The sequence below is a fragment of the Coenobita brevimanus genome, chromosome 71 (assembly GCF_032717465.1).
Source record: "Coenobita brevimanus isolate Jiangsu-jjx chromosome 71, ASM3271746v2, whole genome shotgun sequence".
In the NCBI taxonomy this organism is placed as follows: domain Eukaryota; kingdom Metazoa; phylum Arthropoda; class Malacostraca; order Decapoda; family Coenobitidae; genus Coenobita; species Coenobita brevimanus.
The window spans coordinates 51,326,316-51,343,523 of record NC_137024.1 but is presented as its reverse complement, the minus strand read 5'-3'; the positions used below and the strand labels follow the sequence as shown (position 1 = coordinate 51,343,523).

The 17,208-nt window shown below is 43.9% G+C and overlaps 1 protein-coding gene across 1 annotated transcript in view; it reads right to left on the bottom strand.

Moving 5' to 3' along the window:
- Nucleotides 1-17,208, bottom strand: part of Vps13 (vacuolar protein sorting 13C) — a 1,164,731-nt gene that overhangs the window by 521,059 nt on the left and 626,464 nt on the right. The window contains exon 45 of the mRNA XM_080277871.1: nucleotides 1,450-1,552. Coding sequence (XP_080133997.1) covers nucleotides 1,450-1,552 — 103 coding nt within the window. The remainder of the gene's footprint in view (nucleotides 1-1,449; nucleotides 1,553-17,208) is intronic.

Genomic DNA, 17,208 nt, shown 5'->3' with positions numbered 1-17,208 from the left:
AGATTTAACACAATTCTAGGCACGTACTGTACATACAGAGCATGTGATTCAGGAGTGAGTTGGTGTTAGTACAGCTATACCTTGATATACGATACCCCTAGATGCGATACCCCAGCTTAGCGATGAGGGTAGAAATGCCACCATACCCCGCCTAATGATGGCCAACCCCAGTTTAATTATGGGTTTTCATTTTCTTTACCAATTTCCATGATAGACTACAATTCTGTGTTTAGATTGATTTATAAACTGTTTTTAGACTTAAATTAAAGTGTTTTTGTCATATTTGGGGTGAACATTGTCATTGTGGGGTACGGTAGTTAACAAAGTCTGATTTTTCGAGACTTATTTTTCATTCTTTCAGATTTTATTTGTTGGTTTTCTAGTGAGTTATTTGCAGATGTTTGGCTTAAGTTAGATTTTTTTTTACAGCTGTTAGGGCATTTAGATTGGCTTCAAACTTGTTTCTGGACTCATCTGGATGGGTTTAGGACTTGACTGAGGGGAAAACCCTATCTACTGCCAGATGCCTTAATCTCATACAGGGTGGCCACAAACAAATCACCTCCATGTCGCCCTGTCCCCTGCCATTTCACTGCCCTGCTCCCAGCTCACACTTCCCACTCTCATACACCTCTCCACTCCATCCCTCCACCTCATCCTTAGCCTCCCCCTCCCCCCTCCACCTCACTCACATACACTCTCCTCATCAGTCTCTCACTCTCCATCCTCTCCACATGGCCAAACCACCTCAATGTGTTTCTCCTAACACTTCCTATAATATTTACATCCACACCACAATGCTCCTTCACATCCTCATTTGTCAGCCTGTCTCTCCATGTGACTCCACAGGCTCCTCTCAAATAACTCATTTCCACTGCTCTCACTCTTGACTTGTGTCCTTCCAACAACGTCCAAGCTTCACTTCCATACGTTAGAGTTGGTTTCACAATACTATCATGTTGTAACTTTTTCACTTCCATGCTCACTTCCCTGTTTCTTATCACTGCTTTCAGGGAACCAGCAACCTTTCTTCCTTGCTGTACCCTTTCAAGCACTTCACCCTCCAAACCTCCATCCTTACTCATCACACTACCCCAGTACTTAAACATACTCACATTTTCCATATCCTCCTCATCCAGCCTCACTGTACATTCACTGACTTCACTTCTCTCGAAAACCATAACTTTACACTTCCCTACATTCACCTTTACATTCCGTTTCTTACACACTTCCCCAAACTCATCCACCATGCTTTGCAGCTCCCCTTCATCTTCACTAAACAACACAGTATCATTTGCAAATAACAGTACAGGGAGTTTCCAAACATCACCCTCTCTCTTTATGAGAGAGGGTAAAAATAAGAAATGTAAACTTCCATTCCTGAGACAGTACTGCACCTCTTTATATACAATATGCCAACTCCACATTCTGTGATAATTCATCCCTCACCTGGAGAAACACGGAAGTTCATCTGGCTGACTTTCAGGTCAATGTGGTCAGCATGTGCCGGTGTAACACTATACACTGTTGTTAATTCACATCGTTCCAGCACCTGGAAAACAAAATGATTTCAGTCCTCAATAACATTTCACTACTGCTGTCACCACTGCTAAACCTCATTAAAACTGTATAAGATCCAAGATAACAAAATACAGTACTGTATACCCTGTATTCTATGAATACTGCAAACTTTTCCATTTTGCTCTATAATCCCTTTACAGTACTGCATCTTATTCAAGAATCTGCATGGAGATGAGAGAACTGCAAAACTATTTCAGGGTGATCATTAGCCCGCCGTGTGCTGGCCAACCCAGGACACTCATGGAGTCGTGGTGCTGGTCAATTTTTTATTTTTTTAATTATTTTTTTTGGCTAGATAGGTTAGGAATGATGAGAAAACATGGAAAACAACCATAAAAGTACTCAATTTTGAGGCTGATTCATTCTCGGCCGTTGACTGAAATGTTCGGCCTGCCCGTGATACCCAGTGAGCTGAAGTAGGAGATTTGCATTCTCTTCTTGGGAAACTATCCTAGATAGCCCAGGGACACTCTCACAAGGTACACAGATGATGCAGGAACTGTCCCCAAGAACAATGATGTGTGGAGGTGCACTACGACATGCGAGTGAGTGGCATTTTTTTTTTTTTTTTTTTTTTATGTGAGGAAGAAGGAACCAAAGGCCATGGCCCGCAGTAACAGTTCCCTCCAAGAGAAAAACAAAATACAATAGAGAGCCAAATTCAAGATCCGATCATTTTGAGATGCCTGGACACACTGCGTTTGAAAGACTGGAGATCATAGGCAGCAGGAAATACAGATAGAGGGAGACAGTTCCAGAGCATGACCTGTTGCATAAATGAAAGACTGGGAGTAACGGTTAACTCTTGCATTAGAGAGTTGGACAGAAAAGGGATGAGAGTTTGCTGACAGACGGGTGCTACACGCCCGTCGTAGAGGTGGAGGAATGCAAGCAGACAGTTCAGAGGAGCAGTGACCATTAAAGTAGCGATAGAAAAGAGATAAAGATGCAACAGTGCGGCGAAGAGACAGAGGTTGAAGGGAGTCAGTAAGAGGAGGAGAGTTAATGAGACGAAATGCCTTTGACTCCACCCTATTGAGAAGAGCTGTATGTGGGGAGCCTCCCCACACATGAGAGTTGTACTCCACACAGGGGCGGATAAAACCTCTGTATAGAGTCAACAATTGTGCAGGGGTAAAGAAAGAGCGGAGTCGGCTTAGCACACCCAATCTCTTGGAAGCAGATTTTACAAGAGATGTAATATGATCTTTCCCAGATAAGTCCTGAGTAAATGAAACCCCAAGCATGTTCAAGGATGATGCAGGATTAAGCTGAATATTATTAAACATTAATGGGTATACCTGTGGAAGATTTTGTCGGGTTGATAGGTGTAAGAACTGAGTCTTTGATGCATTAAAGACAACCATATTATTTTTACCCCAGTCAGCAATACGAGCCAAGTCAGACATTAGGTGTGCCATAGCCTCATCCCTTGTTTCTTGAAGTAACTGTTGAGATGGGCGTTGCGGGAACCGAATGGAAAGGTGAAGGGTGGAGTCATCAGCGTATGAGTGGATAGGGTTAGATGTACAGCTTAGAAGATCATTGATGAATAAAAGGAAGAGAGTTGGTGATAGGACAGAGCCCTGAGGAACACCATTGTTGATAGATCTAGGAGAAGAACGATGGCCGTCTACAACAGCGGCTGTAGAACAACCAGAAAGGAAGCTAGCGATGAAGGCACAGATAGAAGGATAGAAACCGTTGGAGGGCAGTTTGGAAATTAAAGATTTATGCCAGACTCGATCGAAAGCCTTTGAGATGTCAAGTGCAATGGCAAAGCTTTCGCCAAAGTCCCGAAAGGAGGATGACCAGGAGTCTGAAAGGTAAGTGAGAAGATCGCCAGTGGAGCGTCCCTGATGGAACCCATACTGACGATCGGAAAGAAGGTTGTGATAGGAAAGATGCCTTAAAATTTTTCTATTAAGAATTGACTCGAAAACTTTTGAAATACAGGACATTAAAGCAATTGGACGATAGTTGGAGGGTTGGGAATGGTCACCCTTCTTTGGGACTGGCTGAATGAGAGCAAACTTCCAGCAAGAAGGAAAGGTACAAGTTGACAGACAAAGGCGAAAGAGTTTGCCTAGGCAGGGTGTAAGCACAGAAGCACAGTTCTTGAGAACAACAGGAGGGACCCCATCAGGCCCATATGCCTTGTTAGCACTGAGGCCAGTGATGGCAGAAAATACATCAACTGAAGAAATTTTAATGTCAGCCATGAGGAAGTCACAGGGGAGAAGTGATGGAGGAATGGCACCAGAATCATCTAAGGTGGAATTGGAGGAGAAAGTCTGTGCGAAGAGATCTGCTTTATCAGTAGAAGAAATAGCTACAGAACCATCAGAGTAGAAAAGAGGAGGGAAGGATGATGAGGTAAAGTTGTTAGAAAGATTTTTGGCAAGGTGCCAGAAGGAGTGGGAAGAATTCGAGTGGAAGAGTTGAGAGCATTTAGTATGGATAAAATTATTTTTAGTAGAGCGAAGAACAGACTTAGCATGATTCCGGGCAGAAACGTAAAGATGATGTGATTCAGGGGTGGGTTGGCTCCGGTACCTTTTGTAGGCCTTCTCCTTGTTGCGGACAGCATTAGAACAAGCGTGATTAAACCAAGGCTTTCTTGCGTTAGTCAAAGGATATGAGAAAGGAATGTATGCTTCCATGCCCGAGAGAATAACCTCCGTAATGCGCGAGGCACACTCAGATGGCTCACAGCCATGGAAGCAATAATCATTCCAGGGAAAATCAAAGAAGTACTGCCTGAGGGCCTCCCAGTTCGCGGCTCCAAAATGCCACAGACGACGTTTCCCTGAAGGGTCCACAGGCCGTACCGGAGTGATAGGACAGGTTAAGAAAATAAGGTTGTGATCGGAGGAGCCCAACGGAGAGAAAAGATTAACAGAGTAAGCAGGTAAATGTTCATAATTTTGGAGTTAGTACTTTACACATGTAAACAAGTGTTTGCATACTCTTTATCAGCATCATCATCAACTGGTGAATCACTTTCACCATCAATGGGAACCATCAGGAGATCGTCAATCTCACCTTGGGAAAGACCTCAGTGAGACATGATGCTCACTCACTCACAGTCAAAGTAAGACTGGGGAGACAGCTACCTCCGCAGTCTGGGGGAGGTGTGGGTAAGTCATATCATCTGTACCAGCCCTACAGAGGTGCATAACTATGCCTACCAAAAATCTTCCGCCACATTTGAATTTTCGATTTTTGGCGAATTTTTCAATTGCAGACTGTACATTTATGGCTGTGGCAATTTGTGCACACACATGGCAGACCATATATTTACAGCTGTGGCACATGGCGAGTTAAATATGTAAAATAAATGCGCAAAAATTAAAATGGCTCACAGAAGAAATGTGGCCAACGATACAAAGGCCTCATTATGAAAGAGAACAAAATACAGTGGGGCCTCACACCTGGTGAATACAGCAGTATAAAAAAATTGCACCAGATGTGAAACCGCCAGATATGGGGCAAACTTTAAATGGGGAAAAAATTAACAGGAGTCTTTTGTCACCCAAAAGTTACCCTATTTTACATATTTTTGTACTTTTTATCCCAAGGAAGTTAACCATAATTATGCTAAGCATCAATATAAATATGTAAAGGAAATAAAAGCTCACCAATATCAAGTTCAGGAGTGTTTTACTGGGCCAAAAGTGTAGGTTACTGGTTGATGAATAACTACTGGGTGGCAGCCTGGGTAGCTGCCTCATCATCTCTCCCAAGGTCGTCATCGTACTATTGTAACAAGTTCTAGCTGAACACAAGAACTGGGCACTAAAGCTAGTCAGGCATGGTGGTAGCTGTGGTCTGTGCAGTGGCAGTGTAAACAATGGCATCGTTACAAGATGGCCGCCAAGTGCTGAGCTGGATGCGCACGTAATTTCACCTGGCGAGCGCCTGCCAGATATGAGGCCATGTCATCAGATGTGGGGCTTTGGAAAGTTTCTAACCTGTCGCCAGATGTGAAATCGGCAGATAAAAAAAACGCCAGATGTGACACCCCACTATACAAGTTGCAAGAAGACCACATGACAATGTGCTAGTCATTTATGTGATATTTTGGTCTGGCATGAACATGAAATGTTAATGAAACCCATATACATGGAGTCTGTGTGCAAAGAAACCAAGATTAAGAGGTTTAACAATGCATACACAGGGCTGACTATGAGATTAACTGTATGTGAGTGTGTCGGAAGGTAAAAGAAGGACAGCACGCCATGGAGAAAGTTGACAGATGTGATAAATGAGCACGTGAGAAAGCAAAGTACGGAGGCTCATGAGGCTAGGAAACTAACAGAGGATTAAGTTGCATGATTAACTGTGTACAAAGGAGTGCAAGACAAGGGTCCTGCACCCATTTTTAAACCTGACAGTCACCAGATTAACTCTACTTGATACACTATGTGAAGCATGTACGTCTATCTATTGCCAGACGCCTCAATCCCATTCGGGGTGGCCACAAACAAATCGCCTCCGTGTCGCCCTGTCCCCCACCATTTCACTGCCCAGCTCCCAACTCACAACCCCCTCTCTCATATACCTCTCTACTCCATCCCTCCATCTCATCCTCGGCCTCCCCCTCCCTCTCCCCCCTTCCATCTCACTCACATACATTCTCCTCATCAGTCTCTCACTCTCCATCCTCTCCACATGGCCAAACCACCCCAGCGTGTTCCTCCTAATGCTTCCTATCACATCCACATCCACACCACAACACTCCTTTATATCCTCATTTGTCAACCTGTCTCTCCATGTGACTCCACAGGCTCCTCTTAAATAATTCATTTCCACTGCTCTCACTCTTGTCTTGTGTCCTTCCAAAAAACGTCCAAGCTTCACTTCCATACATTAGAGTTGGTATCACAATACTGTCATGTAGTAACTTTTTCACTTCCATGCTCACTTCCCTGTTTCTTATCACTGCTTTCAAGGAACCAGCAACCTTTCTTCCCCGCTGTACCCTTTCAAGCACTTCACCCTGTATGTATATATGGTTAATGTCCGTGAGGTGGTGTCAAGATTCCAGGGGAATGAATGTTAAACAAATGACTTTGTGGCCCATTTCAATATGCATGCTTCTGATTATCCAGTAATTCTCCTTCTGTCATGTTTTTCTTTTTTCCTAGATTCTTGAACCTACACCACCCTATCTGTGGATGGGAACAAGAGATTGCGATGATAGTGGTGCTGCTGCTAATATTGATGATGACAACAAGAATGACGATAAATAAAAAATAATGTCTGAAAGCTTTTCAAACGCAGAAAATGAGGAAAATAAAATGACAACCATGTTTTTTAAAGGAAAATAATAATACTCAGGCTTTATTTGAATGATGAATAATAATAACAAACTTAAAAGCACTACTTTTTCATGGCAAAATAAATGAAACATATCAGCACCAACAAATAGCTACAAATACGTTAAGGTGTGTTTGCACTACCAATGGAAGAATATCATACAAATTAACAATATGTTGATGCTAGGTGACTTTGTCAAGGTGACCTGATAGATTTATAATTTTTCTAATGTACTATTATGCATTTTAAAAACTACAGTACTGTATTTATTACAATGACAAGCCAAATGGTTTCCTGTACACCAGGAAACCATTTACTACGCTGGGTGGTAACCATATAACCAAATTTTGGCGCCTGGTGGTTTAGTGGGTAATTATTGCACTCCAGTCGGATTGAGCCAGTGAAGGTTTATATCCAAGGGATGGTTGGGGTTTACTGCTCATGTAATGCCACTCAGGGATGAGTGAGGCTGGTCACTCTCATCTTAAATGTCAGGACCAACTGCCTTACCCTGGGCTCCTACGGTCCTCATGGGGCAATGTAGGATTGGATGATGAATGGATGGACGGAAATTAAAAAATAACATACTGTATATTTTTATATATATGCAATGAACTACTGTACACTGAAAAAAATGGGGAAATAACATGAAAACATGTCATCAAAAGACATATTTCTGCTCTCTGCTACCATGGCCAGAAGACCAATTTGTGAGCCTACCCAGTGGTCATGCCACCATCCACACTCTTCCCCGCTGGCTTGTTGTTCAAATGACTGACCAATGACAAAGTTTCTTTATGGGTGATGTCACATTACCACTAAACCACCTCCACACCACAAGATTCTCTCCCTCTCTCTCTCTCAACCCAGTACTAGGCTCTATGTAATGAACCTGAAAAATCAAGTTTTAGACTGTACTCGTTAATGAATTGTACTGTACACATCCTGAGCTTCAATACTCAAGAACTAAAATAACTTAATGGCTTCCTAGCTAGGATGTGCATAGAAACAATGATAGTATTGTGATCCCCACTCTAACATAAAACAGTGAAGCTTGGAGTTTGCTGGAAAGACACTAGTCAAGAATGAGAGGAGTGGAAATGAAAATCAGTTTCATAAGAGGAGTGTATAGAGCTCCGTGAAGAGAAAGACAGTGTCAAATAAGGAATTCAGGAGTTCTGTAGTGTTGATATGGATGTGCTGGAAATTAATCCCATTGCCACAATGAGGCTTATACGTTGTCATAACCTTCCAGAGCGCACATACTCTGATACCCCTGTCATCATAGATCAACACAACAAAGGAAGACAACAGAGGGGTTTGTTTATTGTGCTAGGGCCTTTCATGCTGGCTAGTAAATGTTACTGAGGATAAAATATGTTCCACCCATTTTTTTTTTTTTTTTTCACCCAATCCCGATATATATATGGGAGGTCAAGTGATCGCTGGCATGCTGGAGAGTAACACTGCCTGTTGCCATTATCAGTCTTGGCTATGAATCATAGGGGAGTGTTTTGCTGTTCTCTCCACAGTGAATTCTGGCTGAATCACAGACTATTCTTGAGGAATCTCGTGATGAATTGATGAGGAGTATCAGTCATCGGTGAAAGACTCAGATATCGATGGTTCATCCAATGAAGAACTAGAAAGTGATGAAATAGATGATATTTAAAAGTCAATGGCGGCTGGTGTCTGATAAGTGACAAATTTGGTGACTAACGTCCGAACCTCATGCCTGAATTTATGTATAATTTTTCTGGGATGAACCCAGCAATTAGTGAATCTGAAGTTGCATCACTTTTGGACTCTTTCAAAGTGATTTTTGATGCTGATGTGGTGAAGAAAATATGTGAGTGGACAAATCAGAAGGAAGATAAATTTTTCAGCACACACCCATAGAAGAAGGGTAAAGTAAATACTGTAGCATTATTTGGCATCCAGTTTCAGAAAATGATATGTACACTTTTGTCAGTCTTCTGTTAGCAGTGGGAATAATGAAACTGCCCCACATTTACATGTATTGGTGCAAAAGTATGTTGTATGGTGGCTCAGCAGTGTTCTGTCCTGAAGTGATGAGCAGAGACTGGTTTGTCAGCCTTGGTGAGTTCAAGCTGAAGAGATGAGTAGAGACTGGTTTGTCAGCCTAGATGAGTTCAGAGGCAGAATTTCTAATAAGTAAGTACATTGACTTAATTCATATTTAATCTCTCTCTGCATTGTATTATTTATTATAAATGCATTCAAAACTACCTTTCAATTTATATTACTCTGTATTTTTGATACAAACAAAACCAGTGACAGATTGTCTTACACACATATGGACATAGGCCTATACTCACACATGCACATATACACAAACATATGAAACACCACAGCTATTTTCTCAAAATAGCAGCTTTTTCCTAGAAAGCAGTGTGGGGAAATGAGCAGGAGAAGCCTTGTACAGGGTACTGTGTGGGATTAGCCACCCTCGTGGCGAAAGGGTTAAAAGTACCCTGAGATGCTTTGGCTACATGGAGAGAAATGAGAGATTGACTAGGAGAGTGTATGTGAGTGAGGTGGAAGAGGAGGGGGAGACTGAGGACGAGACTGAGGGATAAGATGGAAAGGCACATGAATGAAGGTTGAGTTGTAGTAGTAGTAGTAGTTGTTCCCTCGGCAATCTGGCTGAACAGCCCCGAGTCCTTGGGAAGGCCATGGCCATGACCGGGCTTTCCCACAGAGCTCTCATGGAGTATATGTTGTGTTGTTGGCATAGGTGATTGTGTGCAATGCAGTCTTCCATACTATGCTTAATAGTATGGGGTGCTGTGTTGCATTCCAGATATGCATCAGCAATGGAGTCATCCAGCCTCTTCTGGTAACTCAAGTGGGATGGATGATGCCCTCATCTCAGCCTGGCCAGGTGGACCCTGTCCTCACGGGGGAGACAGGATCGAAGGGATGGATATCAGGAGGCCATGCATGCAGCTGTGTGTTGTCTAAAGTGACTGAATGGAGCGGTGAGTGATCTGAGTATGGATATGCTTCTGGAAGCTGGTCTGAGGCAGGCGAAGGGAGGAGAGATGACAATATTTGTGTACGATATCATGTGCTGGGTGTTGTTTTGATGTTCCTTGGTGTGTGTGGGTGTGTTGCCATGTAGTGCAGTGGATGTTGTGGGTTTGTGGAGGCTGCAGCGAGAATTTGGGTGCTTCTCATGTCTACGTGATCCTTGACTTTGAGGACTTTGGTTTTTTGATGAAGGTGGTCTGTGGGTGTAGTAGCTGTGCAGCTTGTGACTGTTTTTAGGGCCTTGTTCTGTATGGTCTGTCCAGTGTTGTAGTGTGTTTTAGTGAGGTTAGGAGTCCAAGCAGGGGTTGCATAATTCATCAAAGAATGTATATATTGTCTGCATACTGTAGTGGTGGTTTCTTTGTTGTGTCCAAGTGTTGCATGGGCAAGTGACCTTAAGGCATTAAGTCTTGGTGTTAAAATGTTGGTGATGTGTGATGTGTTGGAAGGAGAGCTGTCTGATACCAGATGACAGGACGACAAGGGCAATTTATCTGAGGAGACACCTTCCACAATTAAAGTGTCTGGTATAGTGATACAGACAGAGACATGTGGCATACTTTAGGTTAGTATTTTTCTCATATGGTTTCCTGATGCTTTGACCAATCTGGTCATGAGCACCTAATCTATAAACAAGTGACTTATCTTACAGCATAAGACAGAGGACTCCACCTACCAAAAGTATCGAGGATAGGGAATTATAATCACCTTAACACCCCAGTAATACTATCTATCTAGCTAGCTATCTATTGCCGGATGCATTAATCCCATAAGAGTTGGCGAAAAACAGATCACCTCCATGTCGTCCTGTCTCCCGCCACTTCATTGCCCTCCTTCCAGCTCACACTCCTCTCTCTCATATACCTCTTCACTCCATCCCTCCATCTCATCCTCAGCCTCCCCCTCCCTCTCCCCCCCTCCACCTCACTCACATACACTCTCATAGTCAGTCTCTCACTCTCCATCCTCTCCACACGGTCAAACCACCTCAATGAATTCCTCCAAACAATAACTCAAAGTCAAATGGCCACCCCTAGCGGGATTATAGCGTCTGGCAACAGACAGATAGATAGACTTTCTATCACATCCACATCCACACCACAACACTCCTTTACTTCCTCATCTGTCACTGCATCACTCCATGTAACTCCAAATGATCATCTCAGACAACTCATTTCCACTGCTCTCACTATCAACTTGTGTCCTTCTAACAACATCCAAGCTTCATTTCCATGTTACAGTTGGTATCACAATACTATCATGCAGCGACTTTTTTACTTCCATATTCACGTCCCTAATTCTTATCACTGCTTTCAAAGAACCAGCAACCTTTCTTCCTTACTGTACCCTTTCAAGCACTACATCCTCCAAACTTCCATCCTTACTCATCACACTACCGAAGTATTTAAGTGCACTCACATTTTCCATTCCCTCATCATCCAGCTTTACTGTGCATTCCATGACTTCATTTCTCTCACTGACTAACTTTACTCCTCCCTACCTTCACCTTTAGATTCTGTTCCTTACACACTCCCCCAAACTTTCACAAATCCTTGCAGTTCCATTTTGTCCTTAATTCACAACAATTATGATCTGCAAACAACAATACAGGAAGTTTTCAAATGCTGCCCTCACTCATTAAGGTCACTCCAGCATCCACTGCCCTACCTTGTATCTCTTTAATAACCCCATCCATAAACATACTGAACAACCATGGAGACATGAAACATCCCTGTTTCAATCCAACATTCAGACAGAAAAATTCACTCAGTTCACTATCCACACCCACTACAGACTTAGCACCCTAATACATACTCTTCACGGCATTCAACAACTTCCCGTTTACTCCATATACAGTGTATTCTTAATATTTTCCACATTCCTTGTCAATCCACTGTCATATACTTTCTCCAAATCCATGAAGGCTGCATATAACTTCTTTCCCTTCTCTAAAAATTTTCACTAGTAACCTATGGATGAATATCTGATCTACACAACCTCCTCTAGAAGGAGGCCGTAGCACGGGCCGAACAGTGTGGTACTCCTGAGGGGAATGGGAATGCTAGTGATAGGGAGAGCTGGAGCTCCTGTTTCACTAGCTATCTAACCATCCCCCTTTGGTGACCTCTTCAGTGTGACAGTAACATGGAGAGTAGATCAGCATACTCTCCCAAACATTTCCTCTAACTATCCTATGCACTACACCACATGCACTTTACATTTCACACAACGTATCCCACTGCGTTACAGGGGTTGGCACCAGCAAGGGCATGGGGCCAGAAAACTTTGCCCCCGCTACCTAGTGGTGGACTTCTGGGGGGAGGCGTGACGGGTGTTCCACTGGCATAGATCGTGGGTCAAGGGCGAGATGGGGCTCAGGCCTGTGCTAGGGAGTACAGGGCATTGCAGTTCCCAGCCTGCCGCTTCCGCCCAATAGAGAGGGGCCCGAACCTGGGAGTAGCGCCCCAGCAGGCTGCCCTATCAGTGAGTGTATAATGGCGGGATAGTTGCAGTGCCAAGGACCGCTTGGAGGGTGTCTCTGCAGCTGTCCTGGAAGGGTGCCCCAAGGCCACTACCACAGCCACTGGTAAGTTGGTAGGCTAGGGGTCCCAGATCCATTGCCTGGACCTGGGACTGTGCAGCGAGTGGGACCTGTGCTATGTCTGTCCCCCTTTATTAATACTGAAGATGACAAAACAAAATAAGTTTCAAAGCAAGCCTGAGGACAGTAAATCACCCAGGGGGATGAGGGTGGGTTCATGGAATGTGGGAAGTTTGAGGGGAAGAGCGGGGGAAGTCATTGAGGCATTCAGTAGGAGGTGGGTGGATGTGGCGTGTTTGCAGGAAGTCCGGTACAGGGGTGGATCAGCCAGAAAGATTGTTGGGAAGGATTGTTGCTATAAGTTGTTTTGGCAGGGGGGGACAGACGGACATGGAGGTGTTGGTGTGATGGTCGCGGAGAAATGGGTGGAATATGTTATGAATGTTTTGAGAGTAAGCGATAGGATGTTGGTGGTGAAAATTCTCTTGGGTAGAAAGATAGCTGCGATTATATCGGCATATGCTCCACAGGCAGGATTGGATGAAGCAGAGAAAGATAGATTTTGGGATGATTTAATATGTGTAGTTGGTGGTACGTGGGATGATGAGATAGTGGTTTTGGGAGGGGACTTAAATGGTCATGTAGGTGAAGCAGCACAAGGTTATGAGGGAGTGCATGGGGGATGTGCATATGGTATAAGGAATGCGGAAGGGGAAAGGATACTCGAGTTTGGGGAGGCAACAGACATGATTGTGTGCAACACATATTTTAGGAAAAGAAACAGTAGGATAATTACATATGAGTCTGGGGGAAATAGCAGTCAGATAGATTATTTTCTGGTTAGGAGGGCTGATAGGAGGTTAGTGGGGGATGTTAAAGTTACAGGAAGTGAGGAGTCTGTGCAGCAGCACAAACTACTGATTTGTGATATGGTGCATAAAGAACGAGTGATGAAAAAGAGGACTTATGTACCTAGGAGGAAAATATGGAAGCTGAAAAACCAAGTAGTAAGGGATGCCTTCTATAGCGAGTTGAGGAGAGTGGTGGCTGAACAGGGAGCTGTAGACAGAGGCGTTAATGAACAGTACAGAGCCCTCAAAAACAACCTCTTGAGAGTTACTGATGTAACATGTGGTTGGACAAGAGGACCACCAAGACATAAAGTAGCTTGGTGGTGGGACAAGGGTGTAGAAGCTGCAGTTAAGGAGAAAAGAAGGCTTTTCCAGGAATGGAAGAAGGGTGGTAGCAAAGACGAATATTTGGCCGCCAAGCGTAGGGCTAGAAAAAAAGGTATACAGGGCAAAGTCTGAGTCACAGACACTTTTACTTGATAACCTAAATCATGGGAAATGGATAAATATGATATTTAGGGTGGCAGGTCAAGTGAAGAGGGATAATCGGGATATTATAGGTGAGCAGTGTGTGAAGAATGATGAAGGAAGGGTAGTGGTGAACAGTGAGGATATCAAAGATGCATGGAGAGAGCATTAAAACCGGTTGTTGAATGAGGAGTTTGACTGGGACAGAGAAGGTTTGGAGCCAGCAGATCCAGTGTTTGGCCCTTGGCCTTTGATTGATGCTGCTACTGTGAGTGAGGCAATAGGCAGGATGAAAGTAGGGAAGGCAGCAGGTGTGTCTGGGTTGACTGCCGAAATGTTAAAGGCCTCAGGCGATATAGGGGTGAGTTTAGTCACTGACCTGATAAATAGGATTATTTATGAGTGTGTTGTCCCAGACGACTGGCTGAAGAGTGTAATTGTAAATGTGTATAAAGGGAAGGGTGATGCCCTGGAAAGAGGAAATTATAGAGGTATAAAGCTTTTAGATCAGATAATGAAGGTAATGGAGAGAGTTTTAGAAGGTATGATAAGAAAAATAGTGAATATTGATGAGATGCAGTTTGGGTTTATGCCAGGTAGGGGGAACACTGATGCCATATTCATTGTTCGACAGCTTCAGGAAAAATATATTGGTAGGAGAAGGGATCTTTATTTTGTTTTTGTTGATTTGGAAAAGGTCTTTAACAGAGTCCCTAGAGAGGTGGTGAAGTGGGTAATGAGAAAGCTTGGCTTGGAGAAGTGACTGGTTAGGGTGGTTATGGCTATGTATGTGAGTGCTCACACCCAGGTAAGAGTGAATGGAGATTCGAGTGATGGGTTTTCCGTGAATGTTGGTGTGCATCAGGGGTCAGTTTTGAGTCCCATGTTGTTTATCATGGTACTTGACGCCTTTTCACATGACTTTAGAAACAGACTTCCATGGGAGTTGTTGTATGCTGATGATTTGGTGTTGATTGCAGAGAATGAAAGGGAGGTGGAGGAAAGGTTTAGGAGGTGGAGAGATGGTATGGGGCACAAGGGTTTAAGGGTAAATGCAGATAAAACAAAAGTGATGATATCTAGGATTGGTGGTGGTACTGTCAAAGACGAGGGAGAGTGGCCATGTGCAGTTTGCCACAAGGGCGTGGGAAGTAATTCCATCTTGTGCGGTGTTTGTGATAAATGGGTGCATAAGAGATGTAGTGGTATCAGAGGTAGACTGCGAGATAATGCTGATTTTATGGGTACGGCGTGTCGGGGAGAGCAGGTAGAGATTGTCAGACGTGAAAGAATTGAACTTGCTGGTGAATCTCTTGAGTGTGTGGAAGAGTTTTGTTATTTGGGAGAAATGTTGTGTGCTGGAGGTGGGGCTGGAGCTAACTCTGTGGCTAGGGCGAGAAGTGGTTGGAAGAAGTTCAGGGAACTCTTGCCTCTCTTGACATTAAGAGGACTCTCCCTATGTGCTACGGGGTCTTTGTATGCAGCATGTGTTAGGAGTGTAATCCTGTATGGTAGTGAGACCTGGGCAATTAAGGAGGAGGATATTCACCAGCTCAGACGTACAGAAATGACAATGATTAGGTGGATGTGTAGTGCGTCCATGCGTCCAAGGTCTGGGGGGGCTGGGTTCACGATGGAAGACTTGAGAGGTAGGATGGGACTGGAGTGTATTGGTGTTGTGATGAGGAGAGGTAGATTGAGATGGTTTGGACATGTGGAGAGGATGAGGGATGATAATAGGGCGAGGAAAGTGAGAAGTGTTAATATTGGGGGTGGAGTTATGAGGGGTAGACTGAGAAAGACATGGGACGAGGTCATTAAGTGTGACCTCAGGGTTAAGGGACTGAACAGGGAGGCTGCAATGGATCGTGCAGCATGGACAGCTGCCATTAGTTGACCAAGGCCGACGCATGCAAGCATGTTGGAGCCTTTAAAAATGAAAATGAAATTCTTCTCCAACTAATTTCTCTGTTATTTCCCTAACTCTGTCAATAAGTATCTTACCATATACTTTTCTTATTAAACTAAGAAGACAAATGCCCCTATGATTACCACACATTTCTCTTTCCCCTTTTCCTTTGTAGTAGTAGTAGTAGAAGTAGTTGCCCTTCTCCTTTGTAGTAGTAGCAGTAGAAGTTGTTGTTCCCTAGGCAGTCTGGCCAAACAATCCTGAGTCCCTAGGGAAGGCCACAGCTGAGACCAGGCTTTCCCACAGAGCTCTCATGGAGTGTGTGTTGTGTTGTTGGAATAGGTGATTGCATGCAATGCAGTCTTCCATAATGTGCTTAATAGTATGGGGTGCTGTGTTGCATTCTGGACGTGCATCAGCGACAGAGTCATCAAGCCTCTTCTGGTAACTCAAGTGGGATGGATGATGCCCACATCTCAGCCTGGCCAGGTGGACCTCGTCCTCACAAGGGAGACAGGATTCAGAGGGGTGGATATCAGGAGGCCGTGCATGCAGCTGTGTGTTGTCTAAAGTGACTGAATGGAGCGGTGAGTGATCTGAGTATGGATATGCTTCTGGAAGCTGGTCTGAGACAGGCAAGGGGGGAGAGATGAGAGTATTTGTGTATGATATCATGTGCTGGATGCTGTTTTGATGATCCTTGGTGTGTGTGGATGTGCTGCCATGCAGTGTAGATGATGGTGTGGGTTTGTGGAGACTGCAACGAGAATTTGGATGCCTCTCATGTCTACTTGATCCTTGACTTTGAGATCTTTGCTTTCTTGGTGTAGGTGGTCTGTGGGTGTAGTAGATGTGCTGCCTGTGATTATATTTAGGGTCTTCTTCTCCATGGACTGTCCAGTGTTGTTGTGTGTTTTAGTGCGGTTAGAGGCCCAAGCAGGGCTTGCAAAATTCATCAATAAACGTATATATAGTTTGTATAATGTGGTGGTGGTTTCTTTGTTGTGTCCAAATGTTGTATGGGCAAGTGACCTCAAGGCATTGAGGCTTGGTGTTATCTTTAATGTTTGTGATGTGTTGTTTAAATGACACTGATCTATTGTATGTTACACCAAGGTGTGTGTGTGTGTGTGTGTGTGTGTGTGTGTGTGTGTGTGTGTGTGTGTGTGTGTGTGTGTGTGTGTGTGTGTGTGTGTGTGTGTGTGTGTGCGCGCGCGTGCGTGCGTGCGTGCGCGTGTGTGTGTGTGTGTGTGTGTGTGTGTGTGTTAGGGGAGTATTGTTTATTGTGAGGTGTGGAATGTGACTGTGTTCTGCTGTCCAGTTTGTGAGAAGGGTCACTGTAGATTTGGCTGGGGCTATTTTAAGCCTGTTTATGGTGAACCATTCGTGTAGATTAGTAAGAGAGAGTAAGAAGAGAGTGGATGAGGAATTGGGAAGGAATTTGAGTGTAAAGTGGAGGGACTGTAAGAAAATGTTCTGGA